The 22835-nt window shown below is 48.9% G+C and overlaps 1 protein-coding gene across 1 annotated transcript; it reads left to right on the top strand.

The window, feature by feature from the left end:
- Positions 1-806: 806 nt before the first annotated feature.
- Oc90 (otoconin 90) lies at positions 807-22557 on the top strand. The gene is made up of 14 exons (XM_069991711.1): positions 807-852; positions 5111-5176; positions 6317-6373; positions 8557-8731; positions 10749-10861; positions 12402-12530; positions 12685-12726; positions 12952-13002; positions 14083-14247; positions 16119-16169; positions 17314-17430; positions 18261-18432; positions 20732-20838; positions 22256-22557. The coding sequence occupies exons 1-14, from the start codon at positions 807-809 to the stop codon at positions 22555-22557; spliced, it is 1593 nt and encodes a 530-aa protein (XP_069847812.1).
- Positions 22558-22835: the final 278 nt, after the last annotated feature.

Raw genomic sequence — 22835 nt, 5'->3', positions numbered from 1 at the left:
ATCACTCAGACTTTGTCCTAAACAGCGTGATCTAGAGAACTTTCACAAGTCAACGAACCATATTTCACTCTTTATAGTTATCATCCCAGAGAGTAGAACTTATTTAAATACTTCTGCTCTTTTTGTTTTGATCCTTCCTTGTTAAATAGATGGCTGGTAGGCTTTAGAATGCTTATGGAAGTGAACTATTCGGTGGCCTGCGCACGGGGTAGCTTCAGGTGAAATGCTGCCAGGTCCCTGGGCTCTGCCCTCATCCATCCTCGCCTTGTCCCCAGAGCCGGTTTTGAGGTTCATCTATTCCAGCATCGCCAGGAAAGGAGAGGGAAACCCAGCCCCAGAAAAATGGTTTGTTGTCAGGCAGCGCCACCACGCGGTTGTTGACTTTATTGCTAGGTGGAGTGCTGTTGATGGGAAGGTTCAAAGCCAGCTCATGGCATAGAGTTCTCCTCACTCTGTATTCTGAATTCCTGCCACCTTGCTGGGGTGAGCCCACTAAGAAGTGACCACGAAATAAAGGAATGCATAAGTGAGATCGCAGCTGTGGCCTCAACAAGTGCAGGGTTAAGATTGCATTTCACTAATGGCTAGCCCGTGTCTCAAAGCAGGAACGTGTTCTTCGTTTGGAGGCCAAGCTGGGACGTAAAGTTTCCCAGGGTGCCTTCCTCTCGCCACACACCTGGTGGCACAAAGGAGGTGTGGAGCCCCTGCTGGCTCTTCCCTGGGGTTCCTGGGGGCACCCTGGTCACACCGCTGGCTTCTCTCCCAGGAGGCTGCTGCAGTTGGTGCCTGCTCTCCACTCTCTGGCTATGATTGTGCTCCTCCTTGTGCCCATGCTGCTGGTCGGCTATGCCGGTGAGTAACTTCTGTGACAGCATCTAATTCCAGAACAAATCACTGCACTTGAATCCTGAGAGGGAGGGTCAAATTTCATCAGATTCACTGATTAGTTCTGCATCATTCCTCTGCCTAATGAGATGGAAATCTAACTTTTTGATAAGCTATAGGGTTAATCCAGCTCTTCGTTGTTGAGTACCCTGTGCAGTAAAGGAAGGGGGAAATGGGAGCAGAGTGGGAGAGGGATGGTCACAAACCTCCCTTCTCCTGACGATGTACTTTTCCCACTTTCACTACTGATTGGCTGATTTCTTTGGAGCACATTGGTCTTCCCATCACACACTGCACCTTTTCTTCTTGGAATGTGTGTGCAATGTCAAGGGCAAACACCTTCATTCTCCTGCCAAAGTGAGTCCCACACCCCCAAACCCCAGGCACCCAAGCTCCCTGGCAGCCCAGGTGATAGTGTTAATGCCTTTGAAGCTTGGCTTCAATGCCTTTGAGGCTCTGTCTTCTTTTCTGTCCCTCCCTCCTTCTCCCTTCCTCCCTCCTTCCCCCTTCCTCCTTCTTCACTCCCTCCCTCCTTCCTTACTCACTCCCTCCTTCCCTCCCTCCCTCCTTTCTTCCTTCCTTCCTTCTCTCCTCTCCCTCCCTCCTTTCTTCCTTCCTTTCCTCCCTCCCTCCCTCCCTCCCTCCTTCCTTCCTTCCTTCCTTCTTCATTCCCTCCATTCTTCCCTCTCACCCTCTTACCTTCCTTCCTCACTCCCTCCCTTCTTCCCTCCCTCCCTTCTTCCTCCTTCCCTCCTTCCCACCTTCCTACCTTCCCTCCTTCCTTCCTTCCCTTCTTCCCACTTTCCCTCCTTCCTTCCCTCCTTCCCTCCTTCCCACCTTCCCTCCTTCCCTCCTTCCCTCCCTCCTTCCCTCCTTCCCACCTTCCTTCCCTCCTTCCTTCCTTTCTTCTTCCCCTCCTTCCCTCCTTCCCTCCTTCCCACCTTCCCATCTTCCTTCCTTCCTTCCTTCCTTCCTTCCTTCCTTCTCTCCTTCTTCCCTTCCTCCCTCCCTTCTTTCCCTCCTTCCTTTCTTCCTTCCTTTCTATCTTTCTTTCTAAAAGACAGAAATTTTTTTCTTTTTTTATTGTGAAAATACTGTACAGAGGGGTTACAATTACATGGGCAAGATAATGAGTACATTTCTTATCAAGCATTGTAGCCTTCTCCTTTGTTTCCCCTTCCCATCCCTTCCAATTCTCCCCCTGTCCCCCCCCCCACCTCCTCCTTTCTGATTGAAACATTTTTGTCATGATCTGGGCCCCAGTACCAGACCATCTCAGCCCTTACCAAAACGTTAACTCCATCTGATCAATTTCCAATTATAATTCTGGACAAAAATGTGAAAAGCTGAATTTTTTTATTTCTTCAGCTTCCCATTTTATGGTCAGACTGGGGCTGTCATTTTCTGCAGGCTTCAGGAGCTACACCAGAGGTGATTCTGTTCCCTTGAGTGGACCGTGATGTGATTGGTTTTATCAATATTTAAACCATCATGGCCAACCACCTCACGTCATCTTCTTCAGTCTGTAAAACCAGGGCAGCAGGCACAAACCCCAGGCCTTGGGCATAGCACAAGCAAGGGCAGGTGGCAAATACTTTGTGTCTAGAAGGCCCAAAGAAGCCACTTAGCACAGCCAGGTGTCAAGTTCAAGGTCAGGTAGAGTGGGGCAGAGACTGCTAGAACCAATGGGAAAAGCCTGATGTGTTACTCACAGGACTGAGGCTGTTTTGTTGTCTGTAAACAGTAAGGACCGTCTGTGCCTTGCAGCCTGGGGAAGCAATTCGGATAGGCACTGGGGTCAAAATGTGGCAGTGGCCCCAGCACAGTACAACCCTACCACCCTCTTGTGTGGAGTAGCAAGCCTACTGAGCCAAGTCAATTGAATTCTGCTGACTTTCATTGCTGCTTCAGACCACGATGGCACAAAGAGGATTCCAATAGACATATAGGCATGGCCAAGAGAGATAAAGGAATGCTCTAGAACTTTCTTCATCCTCTTTTTAATGGGTCTGAGAGTACATGCTAGCTTGGAGTAGTTTGGTTCACAGAGCAAAGGTCACATCCCAAGGAAGATAACAGAACATCAGGCTGTAGTAGAAATTAGGCTCAGCAAAGAACAAGCGCTTGTCTTGGCTTGTCTTGGTATCTTTGTTCCAACACAGGCCAGAGCAAACAAGCCAACCATTTTCCGCTGGCATGGGGCTTTCTCCACACACACTATCCAGTCATACTTCCCGAATCCACTCATAGCTCCTACGTACTTCTAGGTCCCCATATTCTGTCCTTCCATTGACTAATCTATCTGAGACTTCCCTCTCCATCTCTACTCCAGACTCTGGCCATCTCTCCATCTCTCTGGCCAGACTGTGTGCAGGCTCTAAATCAGTCCTCTGAGATAGGCCATTTAACATTCCCGCTGGCTTTTGTGTCACTGATGCAGGTGTGTGGTCAGGATGAAGGCAGGCAGAGCACAGAGGTGCTCTAGGGTGTATCATCGTGCAGAGGCTGGCATCCCCAGCCTTAGCTGGATGGTGGACACTTTAGCAAAATGAAAAAAAATAGAAAAGGCTGGGCATAAAACTGGGCAGTGGTAGAGTACATGGCTAGCAGGTGTAAGTCTTGGGATTCCATCCTCAGCGTGAGAGAGGATAGGAGTTGAGCATCCACACAGCTGTCCAGGAGCTGTGTCCGTCAGGAGCCTTCATCCTGCACAGATCATTTGTCTTCAGCTGGTGGAGCTGAACTGGTTGTGCTAGTACCCATGATTACATGCGCACATACTTGTGCACACTCACATGTGTGCGGACATGTCCACACATGTGGAAACACATGCCCACATATGCACACACATCCACTGGCATCTAGGGGACAGAGAGATGGGGGCGATGCTAGCTACCCAATATACAAGCCAATTCCTCAAAGCAGGACACTTTCCAAGCCCCAGTGTCCATCATGTGAGACGGACCAGCCAAGCAGGGCCAGGCTGGACATCCCCTGGGGCATCTCCCTGAGCAGAGGGCGCTGCCCAGGCCTCCATGAAGTCTGGCTCTTGTGGCTTCCAGATTGACAAGGTTCTCAAACACTGACAAACGGGCAGGCATGGCTGCACCACTGTCAGCTTGATGGAAATGGACAAAACTCGTGTGACAGTTTCAGATGACCCGTGTGCTTTTTATCACTGCGGATACACCAGCATGGCTCCTTAGCGAATGTGTCGGTGGCTAAATGGTCACGTGGGAGGTGGCGGGCTCCCATCTGTGTGTCGCCACGGGCCCAGATATAGCTGTAGGCCCCATCATGATGAAGGCTGGCAGAGGGGATGAATGCATTTCCAGCATGAACGTGGGACTCCCCTCCCCCACACTAGCACTACAGGAGGAAGGTTCTAGCATATCAGCTCCAAAGATGTTTGTTGCCCATGTTTGTTTCTAATGCTTGGGATGCAGTGACTCACACCAATAATCCCAGCTCCTGGAGAGGGTGGGATTGGAAGGATTGAGGTTCCAGGCCCATGGAAGCAGAAAAGTCCATGAGAGTCCTCCCGGATGGAAGAAGGTGGGGGTGGGGTGCCCGCCTGCCGTGTGGACTATGGGGAGAAGCATGAACTAGGTGGGTGGCAGACCGAGTAGGTACCTCAGCCAATAAGAAAGACTGTCTCAAAGTAACCGGTGCAGAGAGGGGCTGGAAGCATGGCTTGGCAGTAGAACGCTTGCCTCAAAAGCACAAAACTCTGAGCGCCTACCACAATACCACACACAAAAATTAAAAGTGCCAGTTACTGAACTAGACTGGCTTGATCAGACCCGAATGAGTGCGCACTCAGGGCTCAGGAGGGTTACTGGGCCTGCATCCAAGAATGGGTGATGCCATCCTCATTCCAAACTCCTTGGCACTGAGCCCCTGTCCTTTTACTACCAGGACTCTGACTCGAGATACCATTAAACAAACGGAGTATTGGTAAGACCGTCAACTTCATATGTGATGACAGCGTCAAATCCATCCTCGATTCCCTGTATCCCCAGCCAGGATGCCTCTACCAAGGCCGGCCACTGTGAGACCCCAGAGAGACCCCCGACACCCCTTTATCTTCTGAGCCCCACATAGATCCAGCACATTTTGGATCCTGGCTTGATTTGGGGGACATCTTTACTGTCTTTTGAAGCTTAGCTCAGCGAGGGGTGGTGGCGATGTGTGCTAACCGTGCTCTCTCCCTTCCATTTTGTAGGGGGCCATGCTCTGGACACCCCACATCTCCCACTGAAGTTGCCTCCAGGACTCTCCAAAAATATCAGTAAGGATGTGCTGAGCTTTCCTCAGAAGCGGGGTGGAAAGCCGTCTGGCATGCTAGCAGAGGAAAGGACCCCTTCTTGGTAGAGAATGTCATCGCTATGGTGGTGACAGGAGCGATGATTCCAGTGAGACACAATCTCTATGCAGACGCCCCCTGTGGCTGAGCCACCAGTCATTTCTCTTTGAGACAGAGGTCAGCTGAAAGGAAAACCAGGAAAGGAGCAAATGGGTTGTTTGCACCGGAGCTTCCCAGTAGGCCAAAAAGAAGGGGTGGGTGATGCACTTCATGCTTTGCTTATAGGAAAGGAGGTTTGATACTTGCGCCTTGCTGGATTATAAAGATCTTTCAGGTTCTTGTATGGATGTCACTGACGTCACTGACATGAGGCCTACGTCACTGATGTCACTGACATGAGGCCTAGGAGACCAGCCGTTGGTGGAGGTAATCCTGAGCAGAGTTCACACCCATCATTTCAGAGAGGAGAGGCAATCAAAAATTATTTGGCCATGAGCCAATACAAACAAAGCAAGGGGTCCACTCAGACCCAAATGGCAAATGACCTCTCTCCAGAGGGTGTGATGCTCATGACGAGTACAAATTCCACCTAAGTCTTTTTCAAGTAGGGTTTGGAGATTCATGGACAAAGAGTGGGAGATACAGCTTGCCAACTGGCTGGGTCAGCCAGGTCTTTTCATCAAGAAAGGCCCTCACCCAATCTACAGAGCATGTAACAGTCCAGGAGATCTGGGGAGATTCCAGGGCAATGGAACTCACACAGAAGAGCCACACACCGGTTGTCTCAGAACCTCATTCTCTACCTGAGCCAGTACCTCTAATAGCAACCCATAGATACAATATGTAGGATATCTAGAAAGGAATGGCAGGAATCCAAGATAATGGCTCTCTCTAAGCATTTATAGTGAATAATTCCTCCAAACCTAGACTTTGCCATCTAGGAGTCATTTTACCCCTGAGCAGCACTGCATTTCATCTTTATCAGGGTTGCATGTCTGTGGAAAGTTAGCCTAATGTCAGATTTATCTCTAGATAAAAGATTTTTCTTCCTTCACAACGGGAGGGATGAGAGAAATCAAGACTCTTAGGTGTGTTCTCTTTTCCTTTTCCCGTCCTTCCCTGTAGATATTACCATCTTCAATGGGGTGTTTAAAAATGTGGAAACTGTGGCTGAAATTTTTGGTAAGTTCAATGTAAAATTACTTTTATTCCTCAATTGTCAAAGATGGAATGTATGTGGAAAATCTGTGAACTTTGCTTCTGAGCGCCCTGGATCCCCAAAGCTGGCTACCAACAGTTTAATTGGATTCCATGCTGCTTGCTTCAGATGAGTCGCCATGGGTTTTCATAATCTTTGTTTTTCTGGCTTTCATTAATCTCACTGTTCTGACTACAAACTCAACAAGAAGGGAATGCTATCCCCATTTGATAGGTGAGAAAACTGAGTGTATGGGAGTTAGGTGATTTGCCTAAGGCCACACAGCTAGCAGAGTCCAGAACTTACTCAGCTATAACCCAGTAATTTTATTTCTCTTGCCCCAACTAGTAAATATACACAAAGCTGAAGAATTTCAAAAGTGGTCAAACATTCCACTTGTCAGTTCCAGATCTTGCATGCAACTACTGGAGACCCATGATGGCTCTCCTCACGGAATGTAGCCGTAGCCTAAAATAAGGTTACACCATGATTAGCCTGGACAAGAATCCTGGGAGCTGCCGTTGGGTTGGAGCTGGGCAGGTTATCAATTTCTAAGCACAGGTGCCTCTAAGGCTTTGAGTGAAGATTTACATCAACATACCCAAGCAGCCTTAGACAGGTATTTTTCTATCAACCATTGAATCATTTCTTGTATTTTCTGGGAAGGCTTTGTGGAAACAAAGCATGGAAGAGGAACACAGGATGGGTCAGGAAGCAACCTAGATCATCAGCAGATCTGGTCCTGCCTCACAAGCTGCTTTTCAATCCATCTGAGTTCCCAGGTGTGACCCAGTGCATTGTCAATTGGTATTAGAAAGCTGAAGGGAGGGGAAGGCTGGCATGAGGTTTAGTAAGAAAGTCAATATTATTTCCTTGACAATTTTGGTGCATACTTTAGATCCCTTACTTTTGATGTCCTTACCCACGACACAGGGACAACAAAAGAGAGTATCTACCTGGAGGGATTTGTAGAAAATAATTACCCGATGCGTTGTGCCTTCTATGGATTGTATCAATGGTGGTTTTAAAACTACTCTAGGCAGCTTCAATACTGTCTCAAAAATTATGTCTATTTCCCTCTCCTTCGCACACTGACTGATAATTTTATAGTCAGCCCCATCATTCAGGAGACTAACAGGGCTTCAAATCATAGACATTTTGTTTTCACACGTAACACATGGTCTGAAGGCTGCAGCATTTGTGCAATCGTTGACCTGGGTATCACAGGCACAGCAGGTTTTCTGTATGTTCCTCTGTACCCTGAATACACTGGAGCTTTAACTTCAGGTTTGGGAGCTTTGCGATTACAATGTGGTTGCTCTAGTCCTAGCCAGCACATTCTTATCCATATTCAAGGAAGGAAGAAGGTTGAGATCTAAATTATCTTCTTATGTGTCTTTATCTTGCATTACAAACAAATAAACAAGTATTTTTTTTACTTTTTCTTTTCTTTTTTTGTGGTAGTACTGGTGTTTGAACTCTGAGCCTTGCTGTGCAGGTGATCTTGCCACTAAGCCATGCCTCCATCCTTTCTGCTGGGGATTTTTGAGCTAGGGTCCCTCTTCCTGCCTGGGTGCACACCTGGATGAGATCTGCCTACGTGAGGCTTCCCACTGTACTTAGGATAAGGGACATGCACTGACAGACCCTGCTCGCTCTGTTGAGATGAAGTTTTGAAAACTTTCAGGCTCAGGATCGCTTCAAACCTCAGGCTTCCCGAGCTCAGCTTTCTGAGTAGCTAGATTACAGGCATGCGTTGGGATCGGTACCCAGCTCAGGAGCCTTCAGCAGACTTCTTCTCAGGCCTTTCTTGGCTAGGTTTGGGTCAGTCACCGAAAGTCTGGCTTTGCCATGACCAGCGAGATTGACCATGAAGCATCCCCAGGAATATAGGGGGGAGACACCCCTTCTTCCTACACGCGACCAGCATCTTAGTAAGGAAGTAGAAGCAAAGTGGGTCAGCAGTAACCATGGCTTATAAACCCCATTCTCTTCAACTGTCTCAAATCCACAGTAGGTTCTTATTGAATGACACACGATCCAGCCAAGAGGTGAGAAGTGCAGGGCATGGGGCTCTGTCCTCCATTGGGCTTTCCCGGGCAGGGCATGGGGCTCTGTCCTCCATTGGGCTTTCCCGGGCCCACACTTGCCTGCCCTCTTCCTGCAGACTGCCTGGGCTCCCACTTCACCTGGCTGCAGGCTGTGTTCACCAACTTCCCTCTGCTGCTCCAATTCGTGAATGGGCTGTGGTGCGTGGCGGACCTCTGTCCTCGAGACTTGGAGGACTACGGCTGTGCCTGCCGATTTGAGATGGAAGGGCTGCCACTCGATGAGTCGGACAGGTGAGTGAACCTATGGTGGGCCCAAATACTGCAAGCGCCCTGGACCAGAGACTCAGGAGGGCTCTCCCTCTCTCGGCTACTGGCAGGGGCCTTCGCTTCCTCCTCTCTGCGTTGCAGTGTCAGCTAGGATCCGCACTTCTACAGGCAGTTCTGCAGAGCCTGTGTTATGACAGATGTACAAAAGTGCCCTGCAGACTTTTCCCACCTGCCTCAGAATCCCTGGGTACTAGGTAACTCGGGATGCCTTTTGATGGAGTCCAGAGCCCTCCATGTTCAACAAGCTCCCCAAAGAACGTTGGTGCCTAATAAAGCTTTTGAATTATTGTGTATGTGGAGCAGTTCTGGCCACCAGAATAAAGGGAACTATAAAATACCAATATATGGGAGTCTTGGGCTGAAGAGGGACAGAGATTGCCACCCTAGCTTTGAAGAGGTGAGTTCTGAGTGGGAAATGGAAGGAAGCACAGAGCCAGGAAAGATGCACTCCAGCTCGACACGCAAGCAAGGCACCTGCCAGACGTGATGGAAAAGCTGTCGATGAAATTTAAAACCTAAAAGCACAGAGTGTCAGCCAAGGCATGGCCACACACAGACAGGGAGAAGAAGGGTCAATTGGGATTTTGGCTAGTTCCCAATGTTAGATGCTCTGTTAAAACGTTAAGGCATATTACCTGGGACCCAGTAATTCCCATTTTCAACCTCTATTTGGCTTTGTGGTCTTAATTTACTTGTGCTCCACTTTCTGTATCTCCAAAGCAGAGGTGATGGTAATGTCTACCTTCTCGTATTACCTAGCATCAAATGAGAGAATTGCTTTGCCTCTGAAGTACGTGAGCGAGTGTATTAGAGATTGGTAGCCATGGTAACAGCAGAAACAAGGTTGTAGCTACAGTAGTAACACTACATGAGTAGCAGCAGCAGCAACCCAGAGTAGCCACACTAAGTAAAGTACTGGTAATAACAACTGTCACCACAAACATGGTACCAGCAGTAACAGAAAGTATGTGGAAATAGGAAGTGGAAGTGGATCACAGCCCCACTGCACTGGAATTAGCCCTAGCTCCAAATCCAGTGTGATGGAATGTGTGCTGCTGCTCATGGACAGTCCCCTCGACTGTCTACATCCCTAGGCACCAAAGACAGTTGCATGCTACCCGAATTGAGCCATGAATCTGTGGTTGAGTTCAAAGGAATACTAATTTGAATTGAGCCACAAATCTGTCCTGTCACCAAAATTAGAGGACAGTGTCTAAGTTTCCAATGGACCCAAATGACAATCTTCCATGTGAAGGACCGGAAGCAGACCCCACGCCTTGAGTAGATGGCTGGAACTGGGATGGGAAGGGACTAGATCTTTCTGGATCTTTCTGCAGGGGATATGAGGCCAGGGCTATTTCTGAGGGCCTGTTTTTCTTTTTCTTTCAGGCCTTCCCTTAACACTTTCTTTAACTGTTTAATGCCAGGTAGACCTAATCCTTGTCAAAGAAATTCATCATTGTATCCTACAATGGTGATCAGAGGGTGATCAAAGCACCAGGGACTTCAAAGTGACAGAATGTCGGCCCACACCTATGTCCAGGAACTTTGAACAGTTCAGTTGATGGGAGAGATTTCTGAAATCTTGGAGGATAGCTTATTTCCATCTTGAACCTGCACACTCAGCTGCTCTACTATTTGTTGAGTGCCTATCATGTGGTAAGAGTCAGAGAATTGGGCTTCTAGAAATTTCTAAGGAATGCTTAATTGGTAGGCAGTATGAAAAAACGTAGCTTTTTGAGTGTCCACACCTGTCTGTACCGTAGTCCTTCTTTACAACATCCTCCACTGTCCTCCTGTCTGTACTGCAAAGACCCACCTGACCTTCTAGAACTTTCCTTCATGATCAGTATCATTGTCACGGATGATCCAAGCTGTTGTGGCTGTGGCGCTGTGCTGGACTGCCTGTTTTTCCTGCTCTAACCCTGATCCTGCCCACCTCTCCCTCCCACGATTTCCCCTTCCCTCCCCACCCCCGCAGCTGCTGTTTCCAGCACCGCAGGTGCTATGAGGAGGCCGCAGAAATGGACTGTCTCCAGGACCCCGCCAAGCTCAGTGCAGAGGTCGATTGCATCAGCAAGAAGATCACATGTGGTGAGCATCTCCTGGCCTGGCTGCCTCAGGGCAGGGCCCAAGGGTGCCAGAGACTCAATCGTGGGTCAGCAGAAGGTTCTTGGGTCCGCCTACATCATCCCCACCGTTGGTGTCTGTCACTGGGAGCCTGTGGATCTGTGCCTTTCATGCAGTACATACTGCACAGGCACACATGCAAGAATGTTTTAAAGTAATGGGGTTGATCCAGTGTAAGTTAGATTGCCTGATCTATGATGAATACTGTAGCAAAGCTAGGCATTTGTGAAGGGCCAGAAATTTGCGACCTATACACTGTGTTACAATGGGGGCATTTAAAAAAAAAAACTGATCTGAGCCTCAAAATAGGGAAGAGAAAACCAACTGGAGAGAGATGCTTGGGAAACAAAGCAGTGCTTGTCCAATGGTTACCGCAGTGACTGAGAAGCCTGGAGGTAGAAATAGTGCAAGATGACTGTGGCTTACGTTGACTGTAAAAATCAGATTCGTAAGTCCTCAACCGTAGCTTTCTACTTGGAAGTCTACTTGGTGTGTCTGGGCAATCTTGGCAGAAGACATTGCATAGGAGAAGGTGTGGAAGGAAGAGGGAGCACAGCGGGCTGAGAGTAATGGGGCAGAGCGAATCTCCAATGCATGCCTATTTTACACCATGGTCTTTACACCGAGCAGCTCTGAGCTTCCTTCCTAACAACCCTGCGTGGCAGGACCCATTGTTTACAGTTTTCAGGCCAGGGAAGGGAAGGTCAAAGAAATTAAATACCTCCCTGGAGTGGCAGAGCCCTTCAGGATTGCGGCCTCAGTTAGGGAACCAGCCTTGCTGGAGCAGTGGGGAAGGACAGAGAAGAACCCGAGGATGGGAGGTACCCAGTGAGCACAGGAAACAACAACCACTGTTCACTCCACACACGCATGCTGCCTGTCTACACCAACTCCAGTCACCACCACGTGGAACCTGCTGACCTCGATGCACTGTCCTCAGCCTGGTCAGAGGCTGAAAATACCCAGCAAGTGATATGTCAGATGACGAGGAGAGCTGTGGAGGAAAGCAAGCGAGGGGAGGGAGGGGAGGGCTGCCTGGGTTTAAAGAGGAAGAGGGGTGATTGTGTGACATTTTTCCAGCCTGCCCTGAAACGTTACTGAAGGGCTCTGAATGAATGAAGACATGCTTTGAAGCCAGGTGCCTGTGGCTCATGCCTGTCATCCTAGCTACTCAGGAGGCTGAGGTCCATTGGAGATCCACACACTCCAAGGAGGAGTCAATGGTGGCTTGACCTGGAGTGGTAGAGTGGGGTGCAGAGACGTGGCCAGCGTCTAATGCAGTTGAACGTGACGCCAGCAGGCATTTCTGGGTGGGTTGGATGTGCGATGAGACACAGAGCAGGTGGGTCCCGAGGCTGGGTCCACCCAGCAGAAGAGGAAACAGTGACCTGGATGGGAGGGAAAAGACCCAAGGAGCAGGCCAAGAGTTCCACCTTGGAGCCTGCATTAGCCCTTGGGATTCCAGATGAGCGCGATGACCCCTGCACTGGCCTTCTCTGTGCAGAATCCAAGGACCCTTGTGAGCAGCAGCTGTGTGCCTGCGACAAGGCGGCCATCGAGTGCTTGGCTCGCTCTGGCATCAACTCTTCCCTCAATCTTCTGGACATCTCCTCGTGCCTAGTGCAGACGCCAGGTAGGGAGAGATTGGCCTGCATCCCCTTGGGGTGGTGATCTGGGCGGGATCTGGCTGAGGGCCCACAGTGGCTGGGTGTCTAAACATGTCAAGAGCCATCCCTTCAAATATCCTCGACTGTGCTGCCCACTTCCCAACGTGTTCTCCCTTCCAGAGGTGACCAGCAGGAGCGGGCTGACCACACTGCTGCCTGCAGGTAAGGCCCCAGGCAGGTGGCTTCCTACGGGGCCCATGAGGGCCATGCTGAGCAACCCATGCCCCAGGAGTGAGGGAGACAGGGCATCCTCAGACGGGACAGGCAGGCTTCCCTGGCAACTCCCTTCTTGGCCCCTTCCTCCCTCCGCTTAGCAATTCCCAGCCCTGGTTTTGACGCCATTGGTTGATCTGGCCACCGTTGCTAGTGGGGCCTCTCTTTCTCCAGAGGTTCCTGCAAAGCCCACGGACATCAGCCTGGCGGCCATTTCAGGAGAAGGTAAGCACAAGGTTCCGTACGTCCATTGCAGGTCCAGGAATGGGATCTCGGGGGTTTTAGGATTCTTTCTTCCTGGAAGGGAAAGTGGCCTGGGATGCAAAGGAAATCAGCTTCCTCCAGGAACCTGAAGGAGCTCAGCAGAAGGCAGATGCATATCCACGATCGATCACCCTCATAGCTAGAAACACTCACTCCTGGGACTTGGGCAGGACACCAAGGGCCCATTGTCAGCAAGAGGACGCTTGGTTTGTGAGTTCACAAAGCAGACTCCTGAGTGCAGGTTGGGGGAGGGTCTGTGAGAAGACGACACAGGGTTTGTCCTTGTGTGTACCACCATGCGATAACACAGATTTCAGAACCAGGTAGATTTGGAGTTAGGCCTTGGCTTTCCCAAGTCACTGTGTGACTTCTGAAGGGATTTGACCTCTGTAAACTTCAGTGTCATCATCTGTATAAGCCACGGATTGCCCATCTTCTACTGTGAGTCAGGCAGCTCTGCCTGGGGTTATCTGTGAGTACAGCACCAGGGTAGCCACTGGTAACAGCAAAGCAGTGGGTGTGGCTGTAGGCCAGGAAAGTATTGTGTAAGGGCCCTTAGTTCACCAACTCCTGAAAAGCCATGATTCCTCCAGCCTCGAGGGTGGCCTAAGGAGTAAATGAGAGCTTCAGATGAATGAGGATTTAACAAAAGCCCAGGAAAGTGTGGGCTGGCATCTTCCAGGAAGTCTGGAGTGGCTGCAATACTACTACTACTAATAATAATAATAATCATAATCATAATCATAATACTTCCCACAAGTCTCACGGAACAGTAGACAACTTGTTTAGAATACAGAATCTCATTTAGTGTTCATACAACCCTACACAATAAAGACTACAACTGTATTTGAAGACAGAATTGAGACGCAGAGATGGACGGAGACTCGCAGCTGAGGGGCAGGCTGGGGTTGCCGGACCCTCCTTGCTTCTGACCAAACACCCGCTGCCGCTGGCAGCCCACAGGATCTGTCTGGCCCACGAGGGAAATGACAGCTCTTTACTTCCAAAGATGGTGCTTGTTGGTCTTTCTGCCTGATGTAGGTCAGGTGCCTCCCTCATCTGCCCTGCTTGGTGTGGTGGAGCTGCTGGAGCACTATGGGTGGTTAGGCTTTGGCCCCTCACAGGTTTGTCATGAAGCTGGTTGGTTTATTTTCACAGTCACTGGTGACACCAGAGCTGACAGACGGACCACGCTCTCCAGGACAAGTAAGCAGCAGGGACTCCAGAAATGCCACTGTCTGTCACTAGTGTCCACTTGTACATAAGACTCAAGGAAACATTATTACACCCCATTCACAGAACACACAGGGCACTGAGGCTCAGGGAGTGGCAAGTGCTAAGTTACTGGACAAGTCATTTGGTGGCCTGCATGGAGTAGAAGTCCGGAATTCACGCTGTAAAACTGTTGTTTTGTTTGTTCTTGTTTTTACCCTGTACAATAGTAACTTACACGCTTCTCTAAAGTTATCTAGGACAAAATTTCATCAGTACAATTTGATAGTTAAAAAGGATGGATAAGTAAGCAGGTTGCTTGCTTAATAATGGTACTATGGTGCATGACTGTAATCTTAGCAACTCAGGACACTGAGATCTGAGGATCATGGTTCAACACCAGCTGGGGCAAGAAAGTCTGTGAGATTCTTCCCTCTAATTAACCACCAAAAAGTCCGAAGTGAAGTTATAGCTCAGATGGTAGAGAACTAACTTTGAGAAAAAAAATCTCAGGGACAGTGTCTAGACCCTGAGTTCAAGTCCAGTACTAGCACATGCACGTGTGCATGCGTGCATGCGTGCACACACACACACACACACACACACACACACACACACACGCTGACTTGATCTGAAGCTCTTCATGTACATTCTGAGCATGTCATTGCTGTGTCCCCCTGTGAAGGAGGCTTTTGTCATTCACCGGGGTGACCTGGCTTAGTCGTCCATGTTCTGAGTTGGTACATCTTGTGTGTGAAGATCATAACATGTTTGCTGTAAGAATGGTCCAGTCCCTCCCTCCCTCCCCACACGGTCATCTGTGCTTGTACCAGTGACCTTCCAAGCCAGATCATCACACACTACCATCAGGCCCTGATTTGTGAATATATTAAATAGAAGGCAGTTCCCCCCTTGCCACAGGATTCTTTAATCATCATCTCTAGCTCCTTGTGATTCAACCAGAAGTACAAGTTTGCTCTGGCTTAGTGTTTAAGAGTGCCAGCTTCAGCCGGGAGGTCTAGGCTTAAATCTTGTCACTGCATAGCTCTGTTGTAGAACTTGAGTTAGGGACTCCATCTCATCTTTCAATGAGGGCGAGCAGGTACTGCAAACTCATGGGATTGTTACTGAATTAAAACAGGAGTCTTGTCATGCTATGTGGTGGGAGGTCAGAGCTTGATAACAGCTCACAATTCCCAGAACTGGGGCTCAGTCACCTTCCTGGGTCACCTAGCAGCACCCCAGTCTACTTACCTCTGTACGGTATGCCACTCTGTCCAAAATTATCATTGTTGCTGTGGTTTCTGTTCTCCCTCCAATTTCTGGAGAAGGAACAGTCCTCAAACCAAGTTAACTATAAGGTATATTAAACAAGTAGATTTCACTGGGTAGACGATGAAGAGAATACCACGTAGTATCCAGGCAGGATAAGAAGTTTATTTACTGAACTGCTGCCCCACCATGCCTGGTGGAGAGGCATGGCTGAAAGGAGGTGACCCACCCCTGGGCAGGCCTTATCTAGGCAGGGATGGGAAGAGGTGGGGGGGGTGTCTACACTGGATCCAGATGTGACCTCAGGGTCTGGAACCAGGGGCTGCCCAGGATGTGGCCTAGCAGGAGGGGGAGGTGACTGCTTCCAGGGTTACCAGTTACCTAGGTAACACAGATACTGGGTGGAAATGTAGCCAAGAGATAGGAAAGTGTCTGCACCAGGCCTGAATGGCCTCTATCTCCACAATGACACCAGAGATCTCATGTCACAACAAGCAGATGGAATAGCCACGGCATAGCAAAAGTAATCTGGAGGCTATGATGCTAACGGCTGGAGCTGGTACTTAACCTTGTCTCCCTTCTCTTGCGGGCAGAACTAGGCCAAGATCCAGAAGCTGACACGGCTAGGCCCACACTCCCAACAGGTAAGGGCCCTCGCCTCCTCCTGCCTTTCTATACATCACGGTCTTCCATACACTTATGAATCAGTGCATTCCAAATGAGCCTATGGGCCAAACCTGGAGTGGAAGAAATCATTGAAGCCTATTCACTCATCACATGACCCCTCCATAGAAAGCATCAAATGGCATCAGGACATAGATAGATACCTTAGCTGGAAGAAATAAAGTCCTCTAGTAAGAGATGCACCTAGCAAAATATAGAAAATTGTATCGTTTCCCATTTCAATAAGTTGCCATCCCATAAGTATAAACACTGTTTTTTCCCATCCCTTCCCATCTTCCCCCCCCCCCGCCACAAACGCTGTTGAAACAGTATTTGAGGATACTTTTTGTGATGTCCTCCCTCCAAACTTATCTATGAACATAAATAAAAGGAACTTAAGAGCACATGATAAACCTAGCTTTGCAGTATGAACTGTGTCATGAGTACCATGTGATGCTATTTCCCTAAACTTATTATTTTGGTAAACTGAGTTTGTGGTAGCTGTAGAACCATTTCATATCTGGAAACATAACCGTTTCTAACATTTCATTATAAATGGTACAAATATGCTTTCTTTAATCTCCTGCATCTCTGACTAATCTTTTAAGATAAAATGTAGAATTACTGGGCAAAAGGAGTAACCAGGATCCTTGCAGACTTTGGGATGGACTGTGCTTTTAACACTGAACAGCCCGAGAAGCTGGCACATTTCAATGAGAAAATAAGTTAAGGAGGACTTTTGCTTGCCAGTTTGTGTACCACAAGGCTTCACACTCTGTCCATTATTCCCTTCACCGCTTCACTCTGATGCTTAGCGCATACCAAGGGTGCAGACATGAACATTGCAAGATCACAGGCCTGAGCAGCCGCCCTGGTTCTCATCGATGAGCCATCCAGGTGGTCTAGCACAGGCTCCTGGCAGGGGTAAGGCTGTCATAGAAATGTCATAGCTATCCTTACAGAGTTCATGAATCTCTGAACACTTACCACAATGTCAGCCAACATCACTTTTCCCAACGCTTCCATGTTCTAAGAGAACTGTCTCCACTTGACCTTGATCCCATCTATCTGCCAGCCTCTCCCTGAGCCCTCTCTGAACCTGAACCATCACGGTTTCATTGTCAGGATCTGCAGAGATTATTGCTACAGCTAAACATATCACCCTTGTCCCAACTGGCGTAGAATCTTCAGGGCTGGTGGTGTCATCCATTGACGGTGGTCCTGAGGAGACAACTAGGAAAGGTAAGCGGGAGTCAGCAGAGGACTATGCGTGCTCACCACTGTTCAGGTCCTTTAGTCATACGTTAGCCAAGCACCGTGGCCACCTTATCTGATGGTGGCCCTCTCGTGGTGCCGTGACTAGAAAACATCATCCCCTTTACTAGTGAGCATAGGAACACGTAAGGTCACGTGACCCGCCCAGCTCCCTGCAGCTGTTCCAGGAGACAGCCCTCTCTCCATTCTGCTCCTACCGGTAGGAGGCGCTTGGCACCACACCACACTGTAGTTTCCAGGAAAAATGATGCATTTGGGTTTTAGTCCCTTTTCCCCTGGTCTCTCCTCTCTCTGATGCAGCTGAGAGAAGGCACAAATAGCTGGACCTGGAGGAAGACTGTGTTAATATCTGGGCAAGCCCTCCATATCATTCAGTGGGGTGGACAGAGTTGAAGTTGAAAGTTATAGGCAGAGGGGGAGGGGGAGGAGAGAACAAAATGTGGGGGGGGGAGATAGAAGCCACAAAAACCAAGGGGCCTAAGAGGCACGCCCACCCCGGGTGCTGACCTCCTGGGGCCTGGAAGGTAAGCCCCAAATTCTGGGTTTCTCTTGGTGGTACAACGTGGTAGGCTCAATGTGGTAGCATTGTTGCTCCTGCAAGTCCTCATCGTTAGGGCACAGAGACCCTCAGATAGCATGCATCCTAAAGAGAGGGCTAACCACCACCAGGTCCCACAGGGGGAAAAACATATGGGAAGAAGGTAGACAGAGGACTTGGGGTTGTGTCTGTCCAACCTGGGGCACTGCCCTCCTCCCTTGGGCACGTCTGGCCTCCCTGAGTCCCTGTTTCTAATCAGCCTGTGACAGGCTCAGCTTCCTGCGCACGGGGGATGAGGACAGCAGGGAGGCCATGCAGCAGCTTGGAGAGATGCTCTTTTGTCTGACGTCCCGCTGCCCAGAGGAATTTGAGTCCTATGGCTGTTACTGTGGGCACACAGGAAGAGGAGAGCCCAGGGACACCCTGGACAGGTACGGATGGGAAGAGGGTGACCCAGGTGTGGTGCAGGTGCTGCCCGAATTCAGGAGGTAAGAGCCATCACTTTACGTTTCCCAAAGCTTGCTCAGCACACTCGCTCTTACTCAGGGCAGCTCCATGGTGTGATGGGCTATTTCCCCATGAGAATCTGAGGCTCAGAGGCCAACTTGTCTGAGGCCAATCAGCTAGGAAAGGGCCAAGCCCACATAAGCCAAATCTAGGGACCTTCAACCACAATCACAAGGATTTCCTGGCTGACCCAGGAGGGCTCATCTGCCAGCACTCTTCAGAAAACCCCAAATTGACCTCATCTCCAATATGGAGAATTGGGGTCTCCACATGTTTCATCCCAAGAAAGCAATACTGGAATTAGCTTCATCAATTTCAAGTGCTAAAACTTCTATCCACCATGCTGATCTCATACATGCATTATTTATTCATGTATACACACAATTCATGCCATGTTCTTGTGGTTTTCCTGTGCGCCAGGCACTATGCTAGGTGATGAGGATACAAAAATTGTAGCTAAACAAAGCAGAAAAAGCTCCCATGCCCAACAGAAACCTGCATAGAGGAGATGTACAAGGAAGCAAAAAGAACACAGAATATATGTAGTAAAAAGAAACAGAAGACACTATGGGAAATTCAAGCTGCGTGTCATGAATATTTTGAAAGTAGAGATAGTAAGGCATAAAGACTAATTTCATTTGGGGGTTGTCTGTGGCTAATGGAGAAATCTGCATTCCAAAGTTTGACACCTTTTTTGGGTGTGTGGTTGATATAGCTAAAGCAACAACGAAATAAACTGGAAATAAACCAGAACAAAGCTAATCACAGTTCATGCAAAGGACAGGGCACACCAAGTCTGGAGGGAAGGACTACTTGATTATTCACCAATCTTCCTGCTCAGCTCCAGTACTTCCTACTCAAGTCTTGCTGGCCTCGTTACCCAACATGAACAGACTTACTGAGGGGAACCAGAGCAAACCTTCAAAATGTATCTCTCCTACCAGGTGATCTGAATGATATTTAGACTGTAGCGAAATACAAGCCACATTATGGACTCATACACATGTTCACATTAGATTCCCTAGCATACCTTCCATTCTACAAGATGGAGAACACAAAAATAGTGTCCAGATTCCTGGGTCCCTAACACACAATGTGCTTAAAAAGAGGGAGGGGGAGCAGCCTGTGTTGTGGTGAGTGACCACAATTCATCCAAGTATGACGGCTTCCTGACATATGAAGACTGCAAACTTGAATGCCATGTGAAGGCCTTTGGAGCAGTTAGTCAAACTGGTTCTCTCATGATGTCTTTTCAAAACCATGTATTCTGTTCACTGGGAGCAAAATGAATGATGTACAAGTCTATGACTTCTGATCCATATTGACTTTAGATTATGACTATTACATTAACTGTCCACTTTGTCAAAAGCACATACCAGACAGAAACAGCCCAATGTGCAGGCACTGAGCTGCAGCCCCTGGGTAACGTGGGCATCCGAGGTGGGTGCTTCCCATGTCTGTAATACTGACACATGGATGAGCACAAGGAAGGTCGACTTCAAGGCTGTGACTCACTCTTGCTTGGGCTGTGGTCTCTAAGATGTAATGACTGCTACGAAAGGGCAGGGGGCAGGTGAAGGAGGAAAGATTTGGGGAGTCATTTCAGTTTCCTGTTGTCTGGAGCCATCACAAGTCTGGTGTGAGGGGAGAGTGGAGACACCATAAGGCAGTGCGGGCAGGTGGACAGGGTAAAAGGAAGACACAGATCCATCCCGGAGCGCTTACTGAAGTTCTGCTCAATGATGGGCCCTGTTCTAGATGCATTTCCTGATGGCTATTTTGCTTTTAGTCTAAGCATTGGGTGGGAGGGGGTTGTATCCCCTGTGGGCATGGACTTAAACTCTACTATGTGTAAGGTTGTTGGAGTGGGTCACTGCTACCCAAAGTCAACCTTTGTGCAAGAAAAAATGGTGACTGAAGACTTCGTCTTTCCATCTGTTGGAAAATTGCTATAATAAATAAAGTCACCCGTACTTGCCATCAACCAAGTTATAATAAACATAAGAAGAAAATACTTAATGTCAAGGTATGTACAATGTGGCTGATGCTATCCTGCATGTGGCCTCTCAGTGAAGTAACACCTACAACAGCTTCTGCAAGAGTCGGGGAAGGACATAGCGGCTTCGCTCATCTCACAAGACGTAGAGAGCAAGGCAGCCTCCCTTCAGGAGAGCCGTCGGCCAGTGGGGAGCTCTGGGCAGTAAAGCGTTTCTTTGGTTTTAGGTGCTGTTTGTCCCATCGCTGCTGCCTAGAGCAGATGAGGGGGCTGGGCTGCCTACACGAGAGGCATCCTGGGTTGGAGACGGTGTGTGTGGACCACAGACCCAAGTGTAAGTGCTGTCATCCACGGATCTCAAGACCCCCAGGTCAGCCTTCAGGCTATGGCCACTTCTCCAAGTGTATCTTCATCTGTAACATGGTCTCCTCCTCTCCTCTTCCACTTTGAGATGCACATCATTATGCCCGTTCCACCGATGAAGAGGCTCAAGTTCAAAAGCTTGAGTCAGTTGCCTTAAGAGATGAAGCTAGTTAAGAGCATCAGGAGTGGTTTGCTAGCCCATGCTTCCTGCATGCATGCTATGTGCTGGGCTAAGCTCTCACCCTGTGGGGCTGGGAATGTGGCTCAGTGGTAGAGTGCTTGTCTTGCATGCATAAGGCCCTGGGTTCAATTCCTCAGCACCACATAAGCAGAAAAAGCTGGAAGTGGAGCTGTGGCTCAAAAGGTAGAGTGCTAGCCTTGAGCAGAAGAGGTGAGGGACAGCGTCCAGGCCCAGAGTTCAGGCCCCAGGATGGGCAAAAAACAAAAAACCCAGTTCACCCCATCAATCCCAGGCGGGCAGTCCTGTTCCTTCCCACATACAGCAGAGTTACCAAGGGGCCGCATACACAGGCAGAAGGGAGTCGTAGGATCAGGATATAGAATCATCACTTACCCAGTGGGTTCAAAGCATTATCTTCTAAGCAGTCCTTGCTGCTAATGAGATATTCTAAGGCATCCAACAGGGACGGAGGGAAGCTTCTGATGAAGGGAAACTGAGGTCCTTTGTGGCTGTTCAAGGTCTCCAGCAGAGACAGTCTGCAAACTGCAAACTAGTTGCATCTGTGTGTGTACATTTTCTAAACTTTCATGAACATGGCCATGATGCAGTTCCCTTGCGCTTTGCAGCTTAAAAGGAAATGTTCAGAATTTCACAAGAATCCTAAGAGGGGGTTGGTCTCATCTTCACTTTTGTCTGAGGAAACCCTGGTCATGTTCTTCTTCTTCCTTCCTACCATTACACTTCCTCCGTATGCTGCATGGTCCAATGTCATCTTGCCTTGCACGATCATTTATGGCTGTGTGCTCACCTGTCACTCACCCATTCATTCATCCACTCACCATTTTTCAGTCATTTACCCACTCTTATTCATTTATACATTCAATAATCTACTCACTCAAAATATCAACTTATCCAAACAAAAACAAAACTAACATCAAGAACAGAAAAGTAATGCTAGTAGTGTTTCCTCAGTGTGTCCAAATACTAGAGAAAGCCAATTTACAGGAGGAAGTGCTCATTTTGGGCTCCTCGATTCAGACTTCAGTCCACAGTCACTGGCCTCCTAATGGGAGGGGGGTGGGGGAAGAGAGGGAGACACACACACTCACACAGATATGAGAATGAAAAAGAGAGAGAGGTGGGGAAGGGATTAAGAACAGGCAAATGCCACCCTCTCTGACGTTGCACCCTGCTCTTGTCTGTCAAGGCGTAGGACAGAGCCTCTGTGAGAAGCTGCTTTGTGCCTGTGACCAGACAGCTGCTGAGTGCATGGCCTCGGCCTCCTTCAATCAAAGCCTCAAATCACCAGGTAGACAAGAGTGCCAGGGCGTGCAGGTGGCATGCCAGGATGGGCTGACACTGGGAGGGCACTCAGCCTCGTCTACGGGCTCCAGCTCTGAGGAGAACAGCGAAGAGGCTCCACCCCACACAGGGGGCCTTAGAAGAAGCAGAAGGTTTCTGGGGAAGATGCTTGGTCCCCTGGAATCCAGGCTACTCCCTGGGAGATAGATTCTACGCAGCATGGCAAGCACATTGTATAGTTCTGCTCCTGCTTCTGCCTTAGCTCTCTGGCCCCTAGGCCTCTCAGTTCATTGGAGCCTTAGTGGAGGTTCAAAGGGAACAGAGGAAACCACACCTGTGTCCCTAGGCCTTCTGACATGTCAGATCACAGATGTGCTCTGGGAGTGGGCAAGGGACCAACACTTCTGTTATTTCCTGTAGTGCATGACTGGAGCTCAATAAATACTCCAATCCATGTGGTTTGTTTTTATGAATTTAGTTGCAGA

Source organism: Dipodomys merriami, unplaced genomic scaffold, assembly GCF_024711535.1.
Source record: "Dipodomys merriami isolate MVZ:Mamm:240054 unplaced genomic scaffold, mDipMer1.0.p SCAF_4, whole genome shotgun sequence".
Classification (NCBI taxonomy): Eukaryota; Metazoa; Chordata; class Mammalia; order Rodentia; family Heteromyidae; genus Dipodomys; species Dipodomys merriami.
Note: the sequence above shows the minus strand (reverse complement) of the source record. Positions and strands in the feature narration are given on the sequence as shown.

What these genes read in the sequence shown, in the direction of transcription:
- Oc90 (XM_069991711.1), top strand. Translation starts at nt 807, where the DNA reads ATGATTGTGCTCCTCCTTGTGCCCATGCTGCTGGTCGGCTATGCCG. An exon ending in GGCGGCCATTTCAGGAGAAG is followed by an intron (nt 13,003 to 14,082) that starts GTAAGCACAAGG and finishes TGCCTGATGTAG; the next exon opens with GTCAGGTGCCTCCCTCATCT. An exon ending in GACCACGCTCTCCAGGACAA is followed by an intron (nt 14,248 to 16,118) that starts GTAAGCAGCAGG and finishes TCTTGCGGGCAG; the next exon opens with AACTAGGCCAAGATCCAGAA.